The sequence below is a fragment of the Meleagris gallopavo genome, chromosome Z (genome assembly GCF_905368555.1).
Source record: "Meleagris gallopavo chromosome Z, MGAL_WU_HG_1.1, whole genome shotgun sequence".
In the NCBI taxonomy this organism is placed as follows: Eukaryota; Metazoa; Chordata; class Aves; order Galliformes; family Phasianidae; genus Meleagris; species Meleagris gallopavo.
In genome coordinates, this window is record NC_139435.1 from 27,573,185 (window position 1) to 27,597,013 (window position 23,829).

The 23,829-nt window shown below is 45.3% G+C and overlaps 1 protein-coding gene and 1 long non-coding RNA gene across 11 annotated transcripts in view; one reads left to right on the forward strand and one right to left on the reverse strand.

The window, feature by feature from the left end:
- The window catches only part of LOC146542180 (uncharacterized), a 35,672-nt gene extending 23,792 nt beyond the window's left edge, over positions 1 to 11,880 (forward strand). For 5 of the 9 annotated variants that reach the window (XM_085214275.1, XM_085214276.1, XM_085214273.1 and 2 more), the window contains 3 exons: positions 879 to 1,021; positions 3,852 to 3,999; positions 11,035 to 11,880. In XM_085214275.1, coding sequence (XP_085070401.1) covers positions 879 to 1,021; positions 3,852 to 3,999; positions 11,035 to 11,189 — 446 coding nt within the window. In that variant the 3' untranslated portion in view covers positions 11,190 to 11,880. Of the gene's footprint in view, positions 1 to 878; positions 1,022 to 3,851; positions 4,000 to 4,678; positions 8,111 to 9,292; positions 10,947 to 11,034 lie in introns of those variants that run through there. The other 4 variants (XR_014880665.1, XR_014880664.1, XM_085214274.1 and 1 more) reach the window with 4 other exon arrangements.
- LOC104915009 (uncharacterized) lies at positions 1,017 to 13,233 on the reverse strand. 2 transcript variants are annotated; one of them, XR_014880667.1, is made up of 4 exons: positions 12,973 to 13,233; positions 10,942 to 11,069; positions 2,431 to 7,725; positions 1,017 to 1,413 (listed from the first exon to the last, which is right to left on the reverse strand). It is a non-coding gene; the product is annotated as an uncharacterized LOC104915009 (long non-coding RNA). The 2 variants fall into 2 exon arrangements; XR_796209.3 differs by lacking the exon at positions 1,017 to 1,413 and having other exon boundaries at positions 2,290 to 2,673; positions 3,375 to 7,725; positions 12,973 to 13,230.
- Between the last annotated feature and the right edge of the window lie 10,596 nt (positions 13,234 to 23,829).

A 23,829-nucleotide genomic window follows, 5' to 3' on the forward strand; every position in this document is an offset into this window, starting at 1 on the left:
GGAGGTGGAGAGGAGGGAGGAGAAGGAGGTGGAGCATGAGGAGGAGGAGGAGGAGGTGGCGCCGGAGCAAAGAGTGGGAACAAAGCACGGGCAGGAGGAGAAACAGAAGGAGGTGCTGTAAGCGCTAGGACAGAGATTCTCCCGCAGTCCCTGCTGGAGGCGGCGGGCACGTCGCTATACCCCAAGGGATGCTGCAGCCTGCTCAGAGCCCACGCAGGTACAGGGGAGAAGCGTGAGGAGGAAGGAGTGGCAGAGCAGAGCTGTGGAGGGACTGACCGCTACCGCCCCCGACCCCTGCACCTCTTGCGCTGCGGGGAGGTCGAGGACTCATGCGTGATCGAGGGTGTTTGAGCTCGGGGAAGAAGTGAAGAGGGGTCAGGTGCTTTTGTTTCTCACCATCCAAGTCTGTCCAAAATGTGCAATGACATCAAGCAGCTTCCCCCACGTCTATTCTGCTCTACCTCTGGTGAGCAAGCTCCCCATCCTTATCTTGACCCACGAGAATTCCTGTCGTGTTCCCTACTCCGTCCCGTTGAGAAGACTGAGTGAGAGAGTAGCTGGGTGCGCATCGGGCTGCTGGCCGAGGCCCGCCCACCACAGCAATCTCTACAGTATATGCAGGTACAGAATTACAGAAAGGATTTGATAAAGGTAATTGAAAATATTTTCTCCATTGCTACATAGCTACACTAGGTGCCGTACTACCCTCTGTACGTACTACTATACTACACTCGGTAGTTGCTGTGGTTTTGTCTGGGATACTGCTCGTTTTCCTCGTACCTCCTCGTACAGTTTGACGGGCTCTTTTGCTTTTCTTGACCAAACTGGTGGTGCTAACGCACCCATGCTGTAGTTCCTCTGCTCTTGTTGCAGAGCAGCGCCAGCAAGGAGGCCTGGCAGTGCACGAGAAGATGGCACGGGACGCAGACCGGACAGCATCAGGCTGCTGGCCAACGTCAGCCTGACACAGCTATATGTTCAAATTACACGTCCGTTGAAATGCATGAAGAACTTCATAAAGGTAAGTAAAGCTTTATTTAACCTTCATATTCAGCTACACTGCATACCGTACTAGATAAGAGCTTGTCACGTGCACTGAGCCCCGGGATCCTAGAAGTGGATGGATGTTTGCCCGTCAAAGAGAAATGGCGAATGTTTCCCTTGGCTTGCAGGCGCGGCTTTTCATTTACTAGTAAACGGTCTTTGCCTAAACCCGTGTGTGCTCCCAGTTTCATCCTTCCAATACTTTCCCCACCACGGCTGGGGAGGCTGTGTGGCATTCAGTTTTCTGCCAGCTTAAACAGCAACAAGTACACATCACAGGCACACAGGCAGCAAGGTCGAGCAGTTAAACGTAGGCCTGTATTCCTACAGGGGCAGATGGGAAACGGGCAGGGCGCTCCTTTGTGCCAGCTAACAAAAGAAAGAATTTGACTTTCCGTGGGAATAGAAACGGTCCAACGTACAAAGAAGGCCACGCCAGCGACCCGCCCTTTCTCAGTCTGCAGAAAAGCCACTGGGCCATCAGCGGTGGGGGAGCTCCGAGAGGTTGGAGGCTCGGCAAAAACCTCGGGGGCACCAGGATGCCTCCCAGGTGGCCATGCTGGGCCTGGGCCTGGGCCCGGGCCCGGGCCTGGGCCCGGAGAGACATCTTCTCTGACTACAAATCCTCGAGCATGCCAACGAGAGTGACCCCGACAGCTCGAGTGACAGGACACATCCCCGAGGCTTATGCCAACCTGCGTAGGAGAGCACACGGGCTTCCTAGGGCAGGCCTGGGGCTTTACATGGGGCTGGAAAACCCAGGCAGTGCTCTGTGCCATTTGCACACATGGAAAACCGGAGCAAAACGCCACCTGCAGCTGAGCATGCAACCCTTTCTTCCTTAATCGTTGCGCTGTGAATTTTGCTGCCTGGATGTGACTTGGCACGCTCAGAAAAGAAGGCACTTGGACAGAAGCGTGCACATCATCCAGACAAGTGCCACTGGAATTCAAGCCACACGCACAGAGTCGGGAGGATGTACACGTTCACCTGCTCTCTCATCTTCCCTCTTTACCATAAAAGCTGCCCACCTTGCAATTTAGAAAGGTGCAGAAAACCACTCCTCAAAAGCCATGCCTAGCAACCCCCGCCCCCGATACACACACCCCCCCCAAATTCTAGATTTGGGCTCGTTCAGCTACACGTGATGCGCAGCAGAGCACCTCCCGCCACTCGGGCGGAGAGCCGCCAGCCAGCACAGCCGGCGCCTGTCGCTGCTCAGCAGAGCAGCGCCTCCAACCGCCGTTCTTCCCGGCTACCAGCTGGAGGCGCTGGGTGGAGTGCGTGCCAGGGCTGGGATAGAGCTGCGGGTGAAGGGGAGGACCCAGAGCTACTGGGCCCGCCCACCGGTCGGATGGGACAGGACAGAAAATCCTTCCCACCTACCTACACAGGGAGGCACCATTTTGTTCCAGTCTGCATTCCAGGGTGAGGAGCCGCCATTTCATGAGCCTGCGGAGGCGCCATTTTGTTCCAGCTTGCATTCCACAGTCAGGAGCCACCATTTTGTGACACTTTGTTGGCCACGTGTTTTCGTACTGCTCTGTGATTGGCCTCTCTTCTAATGGCTGCCGCCTTCTCAGGATTCCCTCTGATTGGCTGCCCAGCTCGTCTGGACCAGAAAGCGCTCTGATGTTAAAATACATTCATGTTGATACAATCGTCCCGGCTGTAGGGGGGCAGGTGCCCAGGTGCTGGCACTGTGGGCTGCCGGCCGCCTCTGAGGAGAAGGCAGGAATGCCCCGTGTGAAAACCAGCCGTTTCCGCCCAGCTCCAGCGGCACTGCTACAAGGCACAACTGAGCCCCGCACCCAAGGTGGAGGCGTCCTGGGCAAAACGTCCCTGGGAAAGGGCGAGACCGGGCAGGATGGGCAGAGAGGGTGGGAAAACGTGCAAAACAGCCGCGCGAATGCCAAGGTGAGATGCTGAGGAGCGGGAGGTGGAGAGGAGGGAGGAGAAGGAGGTGGAGCATGAGGAGGAGGAGGAGGAGGTGGCGCCGGAGCAAAGAGTGGGAACAAAGCACGGGCAGGAGGAGAAACAGAAGGAGGTGCTGTAAGCGCTAGGACAGAGATTCTCCCGCAGTCCCTGCTGGAGGCAGCGGGCACGTCGCTATACCCCAAGGGATGCTGCAGCCTGCTCAGAGCCCACGCAGGTACAGGGGAGAAGCGTGAGGAGGAAGGAGTGGCAGAGCAGAGCTGTGGAGGGACTGACCGCTACCGCCCCCGACCCCTGCACCTCTTGCGCTGCGGGGAGGTCGAGGACTCATGCGTGATCGAGGGTGTTTGAGCTCGGGGAAGAAGTGAAGAGGGTCAGGTGCTTTTGTTTCTCACCATCCAAGTCTGTCCAAAATGTGCAATGACATCAAGCAGCTTCCCCCACGTCTATTCTGCTCTACCTCTGGTGAGCAAGCTCCCCATCCTTATCTTGACCCACGAGAATTCCTGTCGTGTTCCCTACTCCGTCCCGTTGAGAAGACTGAGTGAGAGAGTAGCTGGGTGCGCATCGGGCTGCTGGCCGAGGCCCGCCCACCACAGCAATCTCTACAGTATATGCAGGTACAGAATTACAGAAAGGATTTGATAAAGTTAATTGAAAATATTTTCTCCATTGCTACATAGCTACACTAGGTGCCGTACTACCCTCTGTACGTACTACTATACTACACTCGGTAGTTGCTGTGGTTTTGTCTGGGATACTGCTCGTTTTCCTCGTACCTCCTCGTACAGTTTGACGGGCTCTTTTGCTTTTCTTGACCAAACTGGTGGTGCTAACGCACCCATGCTGTAGTTCCTCTGCTCTTGTTGCAGAGCAGCGCCAGCAAGGAGGCCTGGCAGTGCACGAGAAGATGGCACGGGACGCAGACCGGACAGCATCAGGCTGCTGGCCAACGTCAGCCTGACACAGCTATATGTTCAAATTACACGTCCGTTGAAATGCATGAAGAACTTCATAAAGGTAAGTAAAGCTTTATTTAACCTTCATATTCAGCTACACTGCATACCGTACTAGATAAGAGCTTGTCACGTGCACTGAGCCCCGGGATCCTAGAAGTGGATGGATGTTTGCCCGTCAAAGAGAAATGGCGAATGTTTCCCTTGGCTTGCAGGCGCGGCTTTTCATTTACTAGTAAACGGTCTTTGCCTAAACCCGTGTGTGCTCCCAGTTTCATCCTTCCAATACTTTCCCCACCACGGCTGGGGAGGCTGTGTGGCATTCAGTTTTCTGCCAGCTTAAACAGCAACAAGTACACATCACAGGCACACAGGCAGCAAGGTCGAGCAGTTAAACGTAGGCCTGTATTCCTATAGGGGCAGATGGGAAACGGGCAGGGCGCTCCTTTGTGCCAGCTAACTCTGTCTTTGACTAATCTTCTACTTATTTTTGGCAAGCAAGGAAATAAAATGTACTGATCCATAGACGCAATGGTTTGTTTTGGTTTGGTTTGTTTTTTTTTGGCTCAAGCCTCTATTTTTGCACTACACTTTTTTGGGACACGTTGTTTGCAATAGGACTCTGAGTTATCTAGGAGGCAAGTTGTGGCTGTCACTGCGTAGCAGTCAACATCACTTTGTGGACAGTTTTACATTTGACTGACTGTGTGTGTTTACTGACAGAAGATCTGGTTTTTGATCAGGTAACTCCAGTGTGGTCCAGGAGATTGGGGAATGACACCATTGTATGTTTTGAACGTAAGATGCAAGTGGGTGCCGCCCTGCTCCCTCTTATCTGCTGGTAAGGCCCAGAAAATGGGAAAAATTGCTGCTGAGGTCCAGAAGCTATCACTCCAAAGAGAACTGACTCAACCACTTTGGACTTGTATGTTTGTACTGTCACTGTTAGCTGCTGTCAACTGTACAACACAACCTCTGATGACCCATCATAATTGAAGACCAACATCTGAACTACAAGCTATTAATCTTAGAATCACAGAATCATGGAATGGCCTGGATTGAAAAGGACCACAGTGATCATCTAGTTTCAATCCCCCTGCAGTGGGCAGGGCGGCCAACCACTATAGATCAGGCTGCCCAGAGCCACATCCAACCTGGCCTTGAATCCTCCAGGGATGGGGCATCCACAACCTCCTTGGGCAACTTGTTCCATTGTACAATCACCCTCTGAGTGAAAAACTTCCTCCTAATATCTAATCTAAACCTCCCATCTTAGTTTAAAACCATTCCCCTTGTCTTATCACTATCCACCCTTTTAAACAGCTGTTCCCCCCCCCTGTTTATATGTTCCCTTCAAGTATTGGAAGACCACCTTCTTTTCTCCAAACTGAACAAGCCCAGTTCTCTCAACCTTTCTTCATAGGAAAGGTCCTCTGATCATTTTAGTGATCCTTCTCTGGACTTGCTCCAAGAGCTCCATCCCAAAGCAGTGGACGAAATACTCAGTTCTCCTAAGTAAAACTAATCCGCCAAAACTTTTGCAACTTACATCCTTGTGGCATCCATTTAAGAGACATTGGTAAACTGGAATTAAGCATGTTAACACTGATCATCTTAATGATTTGATTCCTCTTACCAGTAGACAGTTTTATTATTCCAGGTGCCAAATTCTGTTTAGAAGTACACAAAATATGAGAGCTCTAAAATCCTCCCAAAATGTTAGGATTGAAATTCTGATAAGAAGCACTGGGAAACATCCTAACTTTGCAACTTAGAAGTTGTCTCTTGTGGTTGTCTGGTAGCACAGAAGTATTTTTCTGTAAGCTTTTGGCAAGGCTTTCTGCCAAAGGAAATACACAAGGAGTATTTCCTCTGGATTATGAGCTATGAGCTATGCTGGAATCTCAAGGATGACTGTCTCTCTCTTGCTTTCTATAAAAACTCCTTCATTTTATTTCCTAACTCTTTTTTATTGCCCATCTTCCCGTCCCACCTCCCTAAACAACTAGGACTTGTAATAAACTGGTCAGGCTGACATTTGACCCACTGTGTCTTAATCTCTCCATCGTGTATACATATATAAAATAATCTCCACTCCCTCCTGTAACTGGAGCAAGACAACTTCCCAGTTGACTGGGATTCTCCATATTCCCAAGATTGTTCATAACTGTGAGAGTATTCTCACAGTAATACAGGCCAGCACTTTCAGTACTCTGGGATATACCTCATCAGGCCCCATAGACTTACGTGCATTCAACTGAAGCAGGAAATCCTGAACAAGCTCAGCTTCAGCTGGAAGCTTATTTCTCACTCAAACATGGTATTCCAGCCCAGGGCTCCATGAAGCCAAAAGAAGGCATTAAATATTTCAGCTTTATGTTCACCCCTTTTGTGAGGTGACCTTATCAATTAACTGAACAGTTTTCTATATTCTTCCTCTCACTGTTAAACATACTTTAAAAAGACTTTCTTGTTGTTCATCACCACAGCACTGTTGTTCATCAACTACAACTGAGCTTTAACTGTATTCATTTTCTCCCTGTAATAGCAAACATCATGTCTATAATCCTTCTGTCTACCCAGGCTTTGCTTCCAAGGTTCATGCATTTTTTTTCCCCTTATGAAAGTTCCAAGAGAAGTTTCTCATCACCGAGAGAACATTCTGTCCCACTTACTTCACTTATGACACACTGGAACTGTCCATGCTTCCTCCTGCTTTCATAAAAGGAGGTTCTTAAAATATGAGCAGTATTTATGAACCTCACTGCCTTCAAAAGTGGGTTTGCAGGATACCTTACTGTTTCTGTGAGCAATTCTGCTTTCCTAAAGTCTCAGGTAGCTGATAGATTTTTGCAAATAGCAAGGATTTAAAACTTAAAGATTTCATGTACACTTTTCCCATGACAGCCACTAATCAATTCAACTACAAGAATTCTCTATTTATAGGCAAGAAATCTAGGAAGATAGCTTTCCCAGTTGGCTCTCTCAGTAGATGTAAAAAAAAAAAGTTATCCTCAGCATACTTTGTAAATTTCCTGGACTTGTTCATGTGCGCGGTATGATTTTCCCAGAAAACACCTGGAAGTTGAAGTTGCCAATCACAACAAGGGAAACTGATCTAGAGATTCTTCTAATTTTTTTTATAGTATTCTCTATCCTGTCAGTCCTCATGTGTCACTGATATCATGCTGGCTTGGTGATTTGTAATAGACTCCCACAGTAACATCTGCTTTATTAGTTTTTCCCTAAGCTATCTCCATAGTCTCTCATCCATGTACTCTCCAACCGCAGCATCATATAGTTGAACCCCTTTTGCATACAGCGTTACCTGTCTGTCTGACCTGACCTGCCTATGTTTCCTGAAGAACCTATCATCACCTATCATAGCACTTCAAGCACAGGACTCTTCACACAGGTTCAACAAATTGTAATGATGTTGTAGCATTGCAACTGAACCAGGCTTTTAGCTCCTCTTATTTATTTTTCATACTGCATGTACTGGTATACAAACACTTCAAGAGTTCTCCAAAGTACTCAGTAAAACCCTCACTAGCTTGCTGTCAAACATGACGTGCTATTCTATTGCTTATCAGTTGTAAACCTGATTTTCACAATGTATCCCTTCAAACCATATTGAAAGCTTACCTCTTTCTTTCAATACTGTTCCCCTCAACTTGAAGAGTAGAAGGGAGCACTGCCTGCCCTCTTGATCCTTCTATCCATCTCCGCAAGGCCCTGAAGTCTTTTTGATCACCGTTGGATTTTTCAGCATGGCTTTGTTGCTACCTACCTGAAAAAAAAAAGAAGAGAAGAGGAGATAATTATCCAAGGCTTGTGCCCAGCCAGGAAGTTTCCTGGTAACAACCTTAACCCAAATCCCAGGTTGCCCAGGACTCAGTCCAATGCGGCCTTGAACAAGTTTCTTCATGAAGGAGAATCAGAAGAAAGTTACAAAAAGTAGACAACATGTCTAGAATGTCAATGTCTCAGCTAACAGTGATTGCATATAAGATACACAAGAATAAGGAAGAATTGGAAAGGGGGGAGAAACAAAGTGAAATTTAAGAAAAGTAAGAAAAATGCTGCAATTTTGGCTGCTGCATTGGCTTGAATACAAACCTCCTCTGAAGAAAGGTTTTTTTTCCAAGAGAATAAAGATGCATGTCCTAGTTTTACCTGGGATGTTTTGGCTTTCAGTGTATATTTTGATAACCCACTCATTATTCTAGTTGTTGTTGCTGAGTAGTACTGCACAGAGCCAAGGACATTTTGTTTTCTCAGCTTCTCATACTGTTCTGCCTGTGAGGGAGGCTGTGGGGAAACAAGGAGTTGGGAGGGAATGGAATCAGGACACTTGACCTGAATTGGCCAAGGGGATATTCCATATTATATGACATCATAACGGAATAAAGACTGAAAACAGAGAAGTTAGTGGGGCAGCATGACTGGGGATTGGCAGGGGATCTGTTAGCGGGTGATGTGAAATTACTTGTGCATCACTTTTCTTTATATGTATGTATATATATACGTGTGTGTGTATATCTATATTCATATACACACTCACAAATATACAGATACATATAAGTGTATACATATACACAAGTATATGTATTTATTATTATTGTTTTCATAACTATTATCCCTTTTTCCTCCCTTCTTCCTTCTCCCCCCCTCTCCCCTGCCCATCCCCCCCTGCCCCCCCCACACACAGTTCCCTCCTCTGTCCCACTAAGAATGAATTGTGAAGAGGGTGATCAAATAACTGTGCGGTGCTTAACTACTTGCCAGGTTAAACAACAGTGCAGAAGATGATGAGGGCAGGAGGAAATTTAGGGAATATGATCCCTCTGAAGAGAGATCTGTGTGCAAATTGCAGGGAAAGGGGACTTTGAAAAAAAATCAATGCCCAAAGTGACAAATAGCAAATTGGATAACCCCATCTGTACACATTCTGAAGGCACATTTTACTTAAGATTGATACAGAAAATTTGTATTGATTTGGGATTGAGAAACTAGATGCCCTTAAAGAATTCCTGGTTTCAGAAAAGCTGCAGGATAACAGTTAAATTCTTGGTCAACAGAAGAGCAACATGTTCTGTACTAAATAGCTGAAAAGGACCAAAGAGCAAATTTCCTATGTCAGTAACTGTGCTACAGGAAAACATGAGATCAAACTTTTCTTTCAACTGATTAAGTGTGAAACTGGAAATAAAATACTTACACCTGAATTTTTCTATACACCAGGATGTCCATTACCTCTAATGAGAATAGATTTATTAAAAAAAAAAAAAAGGGAGAACATGTAACTTTTGATCAGAACAAAGTTGGAGTATAATACATACATTATATCTTCCTAGAGGCAGATATAATTGAAGAATGTGAAGAGACAGCTATCAGCTTATTGAACATTCTGGGGACAGAAAAACATGGAGTACACAGAAGAAAGCACAAAGAATGCAGAAAATATTATTTGAAATATCTGAGGGACAAAGAAAACTGGGATTTGTAAGAAAGAAGGTAACCTGTGAGATCCACACTCTCCCCCTCGCCATCCCATCCCCCTCCACCAAGGAAAAAAAAAAAAAAAGTCAGAGAGAATTCAAGAAATTTCTAGAAATGGTTGGATGGTGTCACCTGTGGATACCTAACTTTGGAAGAATTGGCACATGATTGTTTACAAACAGGTGTAGTACAGTCTTTCTCACCAGGAGCTATTTACTAATGGAAACAGATTTGCTGTGAAGGAAGAACAGAAGGCTGGGTAAGCCACAGTCACTCTAAAAAGGCAATGAAGGCAAAACAGTTATCAGTAAACATATGAACACATCCACTCTGAATGTTGAATTGCTTTAACTTGAGCCCTGGAATTATAAGAAGGAAAGCTGTCTAATGTCTTTACTAACTCAAAATATACTTTCTGACTAACATATGCTTATAGTGCAATTTAGAAACAAAGAAAGATTGTAATCTTCACAAGGAATACTATGAAATACGGTATAGAAACTAAGAAATTATTTGAGGCAGTTAAAAAAAATGAAGAAAAAGCAGTGATACACTTCACAGCACATCAATTTAGACAAACTGATATAGTTAGAGGGAACAGAAAAGCAGATAGGCTTCAAAAGAAGTTCTCTATAAAAAACTTCAGCAACCTTCTGTCTCAGAAAGAACTTCAAAAAGTCAAATCCCTAAATGTACAGAAAAAGAAAACAACTTGGACAAAAAAACTGCATAAAGATTGCCAAAGGATTGTGGGTAACTTCAATTGGACAATGTGTTGAAACTCCATAAATAATGAAGGAATTTATTGAGTGAACTCATAGGTGTATGCATATACGAACTGAAGCTTCAAAGGAGATCGTAAATAAATACACTGTAGTAAATAATATGGTGCTGATTGCTAAGACTGTTTATATAGTGAAGTGGAATTAGTGTTCAAAAAAAAAATAAAACTTGAAATCCAAAGACCTCCTTCTAGGAACATGAAGAGAAGTTTCCTGCCTGGGGAATACTGGCAAATGGATTTTCCCAAATTATGTCACTGTAATGAACATAGATATTTGTTATTAATTGTTGATACTTTTTCAGGATGGCCTGAAATTTTCCCATGTCAAAGCAATAAGGCTAGAGAAGTTATAAAGATTTTGTTAAAAGAAATTATACTAAGATTTGGCAATACCAGGAGATAGAAGATTTTCAGAGAGAGGACCTCATTTCATTCCAGAAATAGCAAAGAAGTGTCAAGATTTTTAGAAATTATGTGGGATTTATATATTCCATAGAGGCTGCAGTCTACCGGAGATGTAGAAAAGATGAATCAGGCAATGAAGATGCAGCATAGAATATTGTGTCAGGAAGTCCAGAAGAAGTGGATTAAGCTTTATTAAGAGTTAGAATAGAGAAGGCAAGTGTTCATTTAAAATTTTGCATAGGAAACCTTATGCTCTAAATTTAACAGGGAAGAAAACAAATGCATCTTAAAGAAGATCAGATTTTCAGTGATTACCTGGCATCTTTGCAAAGAATTCTTGCATGTCTCTAGAGTTGCAGCCAACTGAGAGCTCTTCTGCCTTTGATCTCACTCGTATCTCCATTTAAGTCAGCAGGTCAAGTGTATCCTCCTGGAAAGAAAAGCTGCCAATACAAAAAATGGAAGGGACTCTATACTGTACTTCTGACAACAAACCAGAATTATACATGAGATCCAGAAAGATGATACCTCTCTTGGATTTGAAGAGACATGGAAATTTCTGACATTCTGATTCCATCATCTAAGATTATGGAATGTCATAGCAGTTGCATTTCTAGTAATATCAGCTATTGTCTGTCTGTATGTTATACAGTTCATATCGAAGTGTTGCATTAGGCTAACTAACTAAACTCAGAAAAAAATGAGACTTATCAAACCTTTCTTGAAAGAGAAGTCTGAAGGGAAGGAACTGTTAAAAAATAACTTACAATACTTAGCTAAAAATGTTTGAATAATACAAATAATACAAATACAAATACTTTGTACTTATTTTGTGTTAAGAAATTTAGTTTTGTTTGTTTGTTTTAAAAGAGAATAAATAAGCTCCAAGAAGGAAAATAATCAGGATGTTGGCAACTTTAAAAAAAAATAAATCAAAAGTTCCTGAAGCCTTAGATAAACTCCCATCAACATAATACTAAAAATCATGGCAATGGATCAAAAAACCTTTGAGATAGTGAAGACACTTCGCCTGAGCTTGACTACAAGACGAAGTACTAAGCAAAAGTATTTTAATTGCAAGCTAATAAATAAGGAATGAATCAAAAGAGGTTGGACTGGAATTAAAAAAAAAACAACATAAATATGGAAAACGTGCGCATAAAAATGTTTTAATGTGTTATATGCATAGGGGGGAAAAAGAACAATTACAATTTTGCAAAAATGAAAAAAAACACACTTTTAAATCAGAAATTACTAACTAATTGCAGAGCAGCTGATAAATTACTTCTGAGAAAAAGAGAAAAACTAACGAAGTCAGCACAAACAAAGGACTGTGTGGTGCTTACCAGTGCACTAGGTTGAACAAAATTACTAACTGATACCTGAAGAAGAGTAAGAAGGACGTAGAAATGAAATGCAAATATATCTGCCCAGAAGCATACCTATGGAAGTCATTAGAAAATTCCTAAAAACACAACCAGGGCCTCTGACCACCGTTTAAGACGGCTGAAAGATGATTACAGCTGCAGAACATGACTCTTAAAATGACTTAATTACACACTGTAAATTAACATAAGGTAATATGATATCATTTCCCATCACACTCAGCAAGGAAAGAAGGCCTAAGGAAGAAGGAGCTGTTCACGTTGGCTGTGATGGCATCGTCTTCCCAGCAAGCTGCTACGCGTGGTAAGCCCTGCTTGCCCAAAAGCAGCCGAGGGTCTATCTGCCTGCCTAGGGGAAGCTGCAAAAGAATTCCTTGGTTTGCTTTGCTCGTGTGTGCGGCTTTTCTTTCACCTGCCAGAACGCCTTTCTCTAACCCTCTGAATTCTCACACGGTTACCTCGCCAGTTCTCCCCTGTAACCCACGTGGGCAGCAAGAGCAGCCAGCTGTCTGCTGCTTAGCTGTCTGCCAGGTGAAACCACAACAAGGACACAGTTGTCAGCGCCCAGAAATTAGACACCTGTGTATCCTGCTAAAAGCGCACGTATGGAAGGGGTAAGACATTCCCTAACTAGACTGCCCTCGGGGCCTTTCAGCCATGTTCTTAGGTTGCTGGCTCTGCATTTCTGTCAGGCAGGAGTCAACCCTGCATTTTCACTAGTGGCTTTGAGCCACAGAAGGCAAGCTTAGCCACTCCCGTGTCCCCGCTGAAACACCGGGGGGACTTGTCGTTCACTCGGAACACTGAAGAAAAGAAAGACGTAAGCACGTGCCGGACCGCATAAAGACAGTCCCAACGTGCACGTCACTTGTTCTCTCCGTTCCCCGGCCGAGGGCAGAAACCACCTGCCCGCCCGCCCTGGGGTCTCCAAAGGAGCAAAGAACTACTTGCCAAAACTCACCGTCAGCCGCTTTCCCACTCCCGGCATTTACTCTTTCAAGCGCTTTGACTAAGCGTGGTGCGCAACAGAGCGCTTCTTACCAATTCACCTCTCAAACGCTCACAACTCTGCCATGCAGAGCCGACGCTGCTGTGGCTGCAGCTGCTCCACAGACCCCCACCTCCACCCAGCCACTGCGCCCGGTCACCAGCTGGCAGCGCTGGTGCGCGGAATGCGTGCCGGGATGGAAAAAGTGCCGCAGGTGAAGGACTGTATCTGCTGCCAATTGGCTAGAGCCCGGAAGTAGGTGGGGCCAGAACCGGAACTCCCTCCCACCTACCTACATAGGGAGGCGCCATTTTGTCGTAGTCCGCATTCCACCCTGAGGAGCCGCCATTTCATGCTACTCCGTACCCCACGTGGTTTTGTACTGCTTAGGGCTCGGCTCCCTGGCTTTTTCCTTAACTCTTTCGTATTCACAGGCCTCCCTCTGACTGCGTGCCCAATTCCCTTGGTCCGGGAAGCGCTCACAGGAAAAAAACTCATCCATTCCTACACAATCGCACCGGGCAAACACGTCCCGGTGCTGGCGCTGGTGGCTGTCTCGTGTCTGACGCCGGGGTTTCTGGAGACCAGCGGTACTACGGGCACTTTGATCCCAGCTTGCAACTCCGCCAGCTCCACTTCTCACTTGGCAACAGCGACCCGCTCGCGCCTCCTGCATAAGAATCTGATGGGAAACCGCTCGCCCTTTAAGTGCACAGCCTCTAGCCGTGTGGTAAGACACAGATAACCAAGGGCAGTCCCCGCTAGAGGGCTCCAGTCGTTTCCATCGTAGCGTTTGGTACAGCCATGGAAAAAGCACCCATCACGTTCAGGAGCTCTCGGCACGCCATCAGTGACAGCAGAGCACTGCAAGAACAAGGGTCTCTCTGATATTCAACAGCTTGTCACGCGTTAGCACGTTCCAGGCTCCTGGGCCTAAATATTGAGCTAGGTACTCCTCTATGTGACGAAGCGACTGACAAAAGGCATAAAGCAGGCTCTTCTGCTGCACCCCTCTCTCACTCCTCCCATCACAAGTGGTCTCATCACAAAGAGAACCAGCTGTGCAGCAGACTTCAGGGGCCTGCAAAGGGCTCCCTACAAAGCGCTCCTGGGCTGTGCACAGCCCTTTCTTCCCTGCTCTCTTAACAGGCCAGCAGCATGACTTACACTTTGACACAGCCTGTACAATTCCTTCCCTTGGGAAAACACTGCACCTTTCTTCTAGTACGCGCAAAGAAAACTCTATTCTCTCATTCCTGCTTCCAGAATTACCCAGCATCAGCACTGGCAAAAGAAAAACAACCGCAGCTCATCATTTCTAAGGGGACTGATCTCACTGACAATAAGCATCAGCTCATAACAATTGTTCATGGCAATTTCTAAGCTGCTCTTTGCTATTTAGCTCTCTACCATATGACACCACATCAAGGACAAGTTTTTGTGAGATTGCAGAAATTAAGAATTTCTTTACCATCTTCTATGGAAACATATGGAAATGATAAATCAGTCCCTAATTTTACACTTCTCTCCTTTGATCCATGTTTAAATTGCTCTAAATTATTTGTTGCTTCAGAGGTGTCTTCTGGATTCAATCTTCCATTTTTAGTAGTGGCTTTTGCCAGAGCTTAATGTTATGCACTCATAGATTTCTCCTGTAATACCTTGTGACATTTATGTCATAACACCGAAAAAAAGACATAAGCACGCACTGGACTGCATAAACACAATCACGTTCTACAGGTAACTTATTCTCTCCGCTTCCTTCCAGGAGCAGAATCTGCCCACTTTTCATTCTCTAATTGTGCATAAATCTATTTGCTAAATCATATCCATTCCTCCTCACTTGCACTAGCCAAATGTGTCCTGTTGCAGGGAGCTGCCAGCAGCCATTGCATAGACATTAGGTCTATTCTCTCTCCGACACTGTGTGTTTCATTTGGCTCCAGCAGTACTTCTGTAGTATCCAGCTGTACCCGTCATTTATATTGGCCACTTCCCAGTCAATGCATATTTTGGAAATTTCAGAGAAAGACATAGTGCTTTCCAGCAGGGTGCAATGACAATGATAATGTTTGACATACTGCCCTAGTGTATGCTATGGTTAGAGGAGGACAAGCATGTGGTAGGACATATACTTAGTAGTTGAGGAGCATTAAGACATGTCTTGTGTACCAGAGCAAATGTTTACCCGAAGATCAGCTCATGGAGGACATCAAGATGGAGGTGGTTGATGTGTAAAATGATGCTGTAGTCAGAAACATGCCTGCACACATTCAGACAAGTGTGAGATTCAAAGTGCAGCATAGCAGTGCTGGACTATCCACTTCAGCCCTCACCCCTACACCACTGTGGCTGGGACAGGTCAAGGAGTCACTAATAAAGCAGTGGATTTGAGCTGGGAAGAAGCCATGACAGCAGGAAGCTGGTTTGGTTTCTCACCATCCAAGTCTTCTTGTAATTCTCAGTAAATGAATTCACTTGCTCCATATTGAGTCTCTGTTGCCTTTGAAATTGACTGTTAAGTGAGCTAGCTCCCTTTCCTTGTAATGAACCATGAATTTTCCCATCTTATTACCCACCCTGTCCTGCTGACAACAGGAAGTACAAGAGCCATCTGGCTTCTAAGTAACATCAGACCACCATATCTCTATTTACAAAGTATACAATATATGTATGCATAGAGTTGTATAAAGGAGTGAGAAGGTTTAGTATTTTTTATATTTATACAGAGGTGTTCTATATTCTAAACTACATTCTCTACTTACTATTATATCACACTAGATAATTGTCATGCACCTCCATCTTACATCTCCTCCTGGCCATCAGGTAGAAGCACTAGGCAGAGTTGATGCCAGGGCAGGGAAAGTGCTATGGATCAAGTGAAGGATCCAGTAGCACTGGGTCCACCATTCAGAATGAACCTGGACAGAACATCCCTCAAACCTACCTATATAGGAAGGTGCCACTTTGTTTCAATCTGCTTTTCACAGCTACCATTTAGTGAATCTTCAAATGCACCATTTTGTTTCAGTCCACATTCCAGTCTAATAAGTCGTCATTTCATTAAGCTCTGAAGTGTGCTATTTTGTTTCAGTTCTCGTTCCCCTCTGAAGAGCATCTATTTAATGAAACTTCATAACCCTCATCTTTTAATACTGTTCTGTAGTTGAGTTTTTTTTTCCAAAGCTGTCATTTTCTCGTGTCTTCTTCTGAATGACTCCCTACTTATTTAGACCAGAAACTGCTACGATGTTAAAATGTGTGTATTAATAAACAAATACAGCAGACATAAGTGCATAAGAGCAGACTCTGGGGGCTTCTGGCAGCCCCTGAAAAGAAACAAGGACTGCCCCTTGCCAGACTCAGCCACAATGCCACAGAGCATTGCTGAGCCAACACCCAAGATGTCAATTTCTCAAGGAAAACATGCTTACAAAAGTTCAAAAAAGGCCAAAATGCTGCCCAGAAATGAGGAAAGAGGAGAGACAATGTGAAAAACTGTCTCCTATAAGGCTAAGATAAAAAGAGAAAGAGGACATGAGAAGGGTGCAGTGGAGGAGAATGTAGGGGAGGAGTAGCACAACTAGGTAGAGAAGGGACAAGAAAATATCTACAGATTCTGAAGCAAAGATTCTCCTACAGCCTGTGCATGAGATGATGCAAGAGAGTCAACATGCCCAAAGAGATACCATATCCCATGGGAGGCCTGCATTGAGTCACAAAACCATAGAATTGTTCAGGTTGGGAAAGACCTTAAAAATCATCAAGTCCAACCACAACCTAATCATACTACCCTAGCTCTAACAACCCTCCGCTAAATCATGTCCCTGAGCACTATACCCAAATAGTTTTTAAACACATCCAGGGATGGTGACTTAACCAGCTCCCTGGGGAGCCTATTCCAGTGCTTAACCACCCTTTCTGTAAAGGGGTTCTTCCTGATATTCAACCCAAGCCTCTAAGCTTTTCTTGGTGCAACTGGAGGCCATTTCCCCTCATCTAGTTACCTGTCACCAGTAAGAAGAGACCAACCCCATTCTCACTGCAATAAGGTCTCCCCTAAGCCTCCTCTTTCCCAGACTAAACAACAACAGTTACTTTAGTCACTCCTCATAGGGCATATTCTCCAAGCCCTTCACAAGCCTTGTTGCCCTTCTGTAGACCTGCTCCAACACCTCAATGTCCTTTCTGTACTGAGGTATCCAAAACTGAACACAGTACTTGAGATGAGGCCTCAACAATGTTGAGTATAGGGGCAGGATTACTTCCTTAGTCCCACTCACTACACCATTCCTGATACAAGCCAGGATGCTATTGGTCTTCTTGGCCACCTGGGCACACTGCTGGCTCGTATTCAGCCAACTATCCATCAGTACACCAAGGTCCCCTTCCATCAGGCAGCTTTCCAGCTACTCCTCCCCAAGCCTGTAGGGTTGCCTGGGGTTGTTGTGACCAAAATGCAGGACCCAACACTTGGCCCTATTGAAACTCATATAGTTTACTTTGGCCCATCAATCCGGTCTATTCAGTTTCCTCTGTAGTGCCATTCTCCCCTCAGGCAGTTCAACACTCCAACTTGGTGTAATCTGCAAACTTACTGAGGGTGCACTCCATCCCCTTGTCAAGATCATTTAAATAAAGACATTAAATAGAAGCAGCCCCAGTACTGAGCACTGGAGGACACTAGTCGTGACTGATCACTAAATGGATTTAACTCTGTTGAGCATAACTCTTTGTGTCCAGCCATACTGCTAGTGCCTCATGCAGCAGAGTGTATGCCTATCCAAATCGTGGGCAGCCAGCTTCTACTCAAGGATGCTGTGGGCGACAGTGTCAAAGGCTTTACTGAAGTCCAGGTAGACCAAACCAGCAGCCTTCATCCACTTAGTGGGTCACTGTCATAGAACAAAATCAGATTTGTCAATCAGGATCTACCATTCATAAACCCATGAATGCTCCCGAGATTATCCATTCCATGACCTTCCCTGGCACTGAGGTGAGACTGATAATAGTGGTGGAGAATTTTCAGGAAGAAAAAAATTGGGCAGAACACTATGAATGACTGACCTCTGTAGCCCAAATCCTTGCAACACCCATGCTTTTGGCAAGTCAAAGAGTCACACATACAGGAGTGAATTTCAGCCCAAGAAGGGATAAAGCAACCATGTCAAATCCATGGCCTATGGGCCAGATGTGCTCTGGCCCAGCTTGTACTACAAACCATCCCCTGCCCTATGCCATCATGGCAGCAGTTCTTCCCAAGAAAGTAGCCTGGCTGTATGGGGACTGTTGAGTCCAGCTTGAACCACTGATTGAACATCTGGAAACAAGACCTGGACAGCCCTGGGAGCAAGGTGGAGGCAGTTTACCTTGCAAACAGAAGGGGTGGAGTTTATCTCCATCTCTCTTAGACCTCATTTAAGGGTTGACTGCCACTGTGGGATGACCTCTTGTTGGAGATTCCTTTTCCATGGAGTTTCTACTGCAATCCTAGATCTTTGGAGTCAAGTGAGCACTTCTCTAATCCCATCATCTAACATCTTCCCATTGTGCTGGTCCCTCTGAAGCTACATTTGGTGAGCCAGATTCAAATATTAAAATGGCTTTCTTGCTGATTATCTTAAAATGGATCAGGGGGAGAATATGACCTCTTTAGATAAAACTCTGCCAGGGCATATCCCAGGATTTCTGGGATCCCCATATTATGAACTGACAACTATAACTGAAAAATGGGGTCCCTTGTACAATGATGGGTATATCTTTCAATCCCCATCCTGCATGGTAGAATATTTCTGTGTATCAGATAAAGGCATCCTAGTCATAAAAGACCAGCAGCTCTCTGCGTCCACTGTGGCGTAGCCACTACTAAATGCACTGAATCACACAGATATCTCAAATAATACCTTAGAGAATGAGAATCGATTATTATGTGATTGGATGGAGAAACTAGAACAACAACTTGGTATATTGATGGGAAAAAGAAAAGTCAAGCTTAACTTCCCCTGTATAACAAATCTGAAATATTGCATTGGAAAATACCCAGGCCCCTGAATAAGTGGACCTGTGTAATCCCAAAGACAAAGCTTCAAGGACAGATCTTGAAGTTCCACCTGACATGGACCACTTAGAGATCTGACCTATAATAATACTAAAGACAAAGAAAGTACAGGATAGACGAGTAGGGGTCTATCAGTGCCCCCTGCTCAAACTCATCTTCATGTGACAGCAGTTCCTATACAGCATCTGAGTTAATGGATCTAGTGCAGCCATTTCAACCAAAGCCAACGGAAAGTATACTGGCTTGGCTCTTAAGATTATGGGACATGGGGGCAGAAAGCATTGTAGTTAACAATCTGGAAATTTCTCAACTTGCGTCTATCACCTCACACCCTGCTCTTAGACAAAGATTATAAGCTACTATACAACATCATGATGAAAGCCATTCCCTAATAGATTGGTTAATGGTGGCATGCTGGTTACTTGGCCTAATAAGGCCAGTATACCACTACATATGGGTCATCCACGGAGGAGCTTCAAACATATATCTGGAAATTGGGCATGAAGGAGGCTATACATAAGGAAACATTTGAAAGCCCAGATTTGGTGAAATTTTCAGCAGGAACGAAGGATCTGATCTTCAACCATTTCCCTCCCACCTTTACAGAACATTAGTATCTGTATTGAATCCCCTGGTGTCATCGGAGGCCATTGTCCAGCAGGCTCCCAGTTAGTAGCTGATATGGGAAAGACAGAGCTCCTAAGAGCAAGGCATAATGTTAGGGAGAAGAAGCTGAGATACTTCCAGTTTTTAAACCAGGAAAGCCTCACTATGAATAGTTCAATCAGGCCCCACATGGGTGTCCCAGTTCCACAAACTTATACAGACCAGGGTAGCCTTAGCTAAAATTGATTGATAATCTAATCATGTTTTACTTCGACTATGGAAACAATTAAGAGATGACCAGAAATTTCTAAGTACCCCTAAAAGAGCAGGGTACAAATAATTAAACAAATGGCAACAAGAACTTGAACCTAGAAGACTTTATAGTCCCTAATAAAAGGAAAAAGCCTTGTCAGGTGACCTGGGCTATGATACCTGAGCCACTTCAGGAAAATGAGTTGCAATCAGGCACTTTATGGCATGACAAGGGATATTAGTCCCCCTGCAACTAGGGCCTCCAGACAGAACCAGAGGACGTATGTCAAACTGACAAAAGAACACACAGCAGATTATGGCACTGGTTGACATGGACGCAGAAACATCAATCATTTATGGGGATTCAACTAAATTTCAAGGAAACAGAGTGATGATCAGTGGTTTTGGAGGACAGACAGTTCTTGTCACCCAAACATAGTTGAAATTGGGGGTTGGGCATCTTCCACCCTGGGAGCATAAAGTGTGTATTGCCCCAGTCCTGGTGTACATCTTGGGTATAGATATACTATGGGGTCTGACTCCCCAGATGATTATAGGAGAGTTCAAACTGAGAGAAAGATATATTAGTATCTGGGCAGTACAGGCAATATTGGGAGGCTGTGGGAAATATAAGCCTGTTCACTTGCCCAATCCATGCAGGAACACTAATACTAAACAGTACAGACTCCCAAGAAGACAGGAGGTAATACCCAGAAGCTAGAAAAAGTAGGGATCACAAGGCCTGCGCACTGCCCATACAATTCCCCCACATGGCCAGCACAGAAGCCAGATGGCACATGGAGAATGACAGAAGATTACAGAGAGTTAAATAAGGTCACATCACCCATTCATGCAGCCATACCCATTATTGCCTCCCTGATGGGGACATTGAGTAGGAAGATAGAAACCTACTGTTATGTCCCAGACCTGGCCAATGCATTCTTCTGCATTCTTATCCAGGAAGAATCATAAGACCAGTTTGAATTTATATGGGGAGGCAGGCAGTGGACCTTTTAGGTCCTGCTGCAAGGCTATGTGCACTCACCAACGTACTGTCATAACTTAGTGGTGTGTGACCTAGCAGAACGGAAAAATCTGGATAACATTAAACTGTACTGCTATATTGATGATCTCATGTTGTCATCTGACTCACTGGTGACATTAGAAAGCTCAGTTTCACTAACTGCTCATTTGCAAGACAAAGGGTGGGCTATAATTCTACAAAAAGTGCAAGGGCCAGGTTTGTCAGTAAAATTCCTGGATGTAGTTTGGCAAGGAAAGACCAGTATACTACCCTGTGCAATAATAAACTAAGTACAGGCGTTCCCAGTCCCTACCATGCCAAGGCAGCTGCAAGAATTTTTGGGTATACTGGGATACTGGCATTCCTTTATATCCCACCTAGTGCAGCTGCTGAGGCCTTTGTATTGACTCCTGAAGAAAGTCCAAAATAGGACTGGGGGAGAATGGAATGAGACTTTCCAGCAAAGAAAACTGCCTGCTAAACAGCCCCAGGCACTGGGTATATTTGATCCTACCCTTCCAGGGTAACTAGATGTCCATGTAAGTCAGGATGAGTTCGGCAGGGGTTTGTGGCAGCGTCAAAATTCTGTTCAAACCACAGTTGAGTTCTGGTCTCACGTTTGGCATGGAGCAGAAGAAAGGTACAGTATGATTGAAAAAAAAATATTGTCTCCCTACTCTGAATTACAGGTTGTAGAGCTAATAACTCAAACATCTGAAGTCATAGTTAAGACCCACTTGCCAATTCAGGAGTGAATGAAAGATCCGACCAACCTTCCTAAGACAGGGGTGGCCCAAGCACAGACTGTGGCACAATAGGTCACTTATTGCAGCCAGAGGAGTAGTCTATCTTCATCACCATCAAAAAAAGATCTCAGATAGATCCTAGGCCCAGTGACATACTGCATCTGAAAGAAACAGTGGTTTCTCCACTAAAGAAGAGTCCCATTCGGGAAGGAAAATATCCCATTCCTGGATATGCCTGGTGTACAGATGGGTCTAGTAAGGACAACCCAAGCTAGTGGAGAGCAGTCGCATACCATCCCTCCACTGAAACAATCTGGTTTGAAGAAGGGAATGGTCAGAGTAGCCAATGAGCAGAACTAAGAGCTGTGTTATAACAGCTTATAGGTTATAACCAAGGGACCTGGTGATGGTATCTTGAATATCTGCACAGATAGTTGAGCTGGATAGTGTACTGGGGCTCACTCTTTGGATTGCACAGTGTGCCTCCCAGGACTGGATCAATCTGGAGTAGAGATCATATAATCATAGAATGGGCTGGTTGAAAAGGACCACAACGATCATCTTGTTTCAACCCCCCTGCTATGTGCAGAGTTGCCAACCACTAGACCAGGCTGCCCAGAGCCACATCCAACCTGGCCTTGAATGCCTCCAGGGAAGGGGCATCCACTACCTTCTTGGGCAACCTGTTCCAGTGCGTCACCACCCTCTGTGTGAAAAACGTCCACCTAATATCTAACCTAAACCTCCCCTGTCTCAGTTTAAAAAAAATTCCACCTTGTCTTATCACTATCCACTCTCGTAAACAGCCAATCCCCCTCCTGTTTATAAGCTTCCTTACTGGAAGACCACAATGACATCTCCCCCGAGCCTTCTCTTCTCCAAGCTAAACAAGCCCAGTTCCCTCAGCCTTTCTTCATAGGAGAGGTGCTCCAGCCCTGTGATCATCTTAGTGGCCCTCTTCTGGACCCACTCCAAGAACTCTACATCCTTCCTTTACTGGGGGCCCCAGGCCTGGGCACGGTTCTCCAAGTGGGGCCTCACAAGAGCTGAGTGGAGGGGGACAATCACCTGCCCTTCTTCTGGGCACCTCCCGGCAGCCCAGAACACAGTTGGTCTTCTAGGCTGCAAGTGCACACTTCTGGATCATAGCCAGCTTCTCACCCACCAGGACCCGCAAGCTCTCCTCTGCAGGGCTGCTCTTAAGGAGATCCTCCCCCAGTTTGTATAAATACCTGGGATTGCCCCGACCCAAGTGCAGCACCCCACAGTTGGCTTTGTTGAACCTCATTAGGTTCTCATGGTCCCACTTTTCCAGCCTGTCCAGGTCCCTCTGGATGGCTCCCCTCCTTCCAATGTATCAACCATATCACTCATCTTGGTGTCATCTGCAAACTTGCTAAGGATGCACTCGATGCCATCAATGACATCTGGAATGTGGTTAGACACAGACCATACATGTCCACGACATTTCTGGCTATCAACCCCTGCAGACACAAGAAAACGATGAGGCTGACACACTGGCCCAAGTTTGATGGATTGAAGAGTACATCACCCGCTGGCTACATCAGAAGCTGTGGCATGCCAGACAAAAGACAATATGGGCAGCTGCTAAAGCATGGGAGCTGCCCATACAACTATCTAATATCATCCAGGCAAGCCAAGACTGACGCTGGCTCCAGGATGAGACTGAGACCATTGCCCAAAATAACAGCTCATCTTGCTAGAGGACAAATCCTCTCCAGAGATGGCAGGTTCATTATATTGGGCCCCTCCTCTGTCTGAGGGAGTGAGATATGCTCTGACCTGTATCAGCACAGCAAGTGGGCTAATGCAGGCCTATCCAGTACCAAAAGCAAACCAGGCACATATCATCAAGGCACTCACCAAATTGTCTTGAGATGTCCTGTAGGCAGACGTCATCGAGAGCTACCGAGGAACACATTTTATTGGTACAATGATACAACACTGGGCAGAAGAAAACAACATTGAGTGGTGATTCCATCTGCCATATAATCCAACAGGGGCTTTATTGGATTCTAGAAAGGTATTCTTAAGGCTGCCCTAAAGACAGACTCAGTCCCTACAGGGGACAAAGAGACTCTGTGAAACCCTGCAGGACCTGAATGAAAGGCCTAGAGACAGCA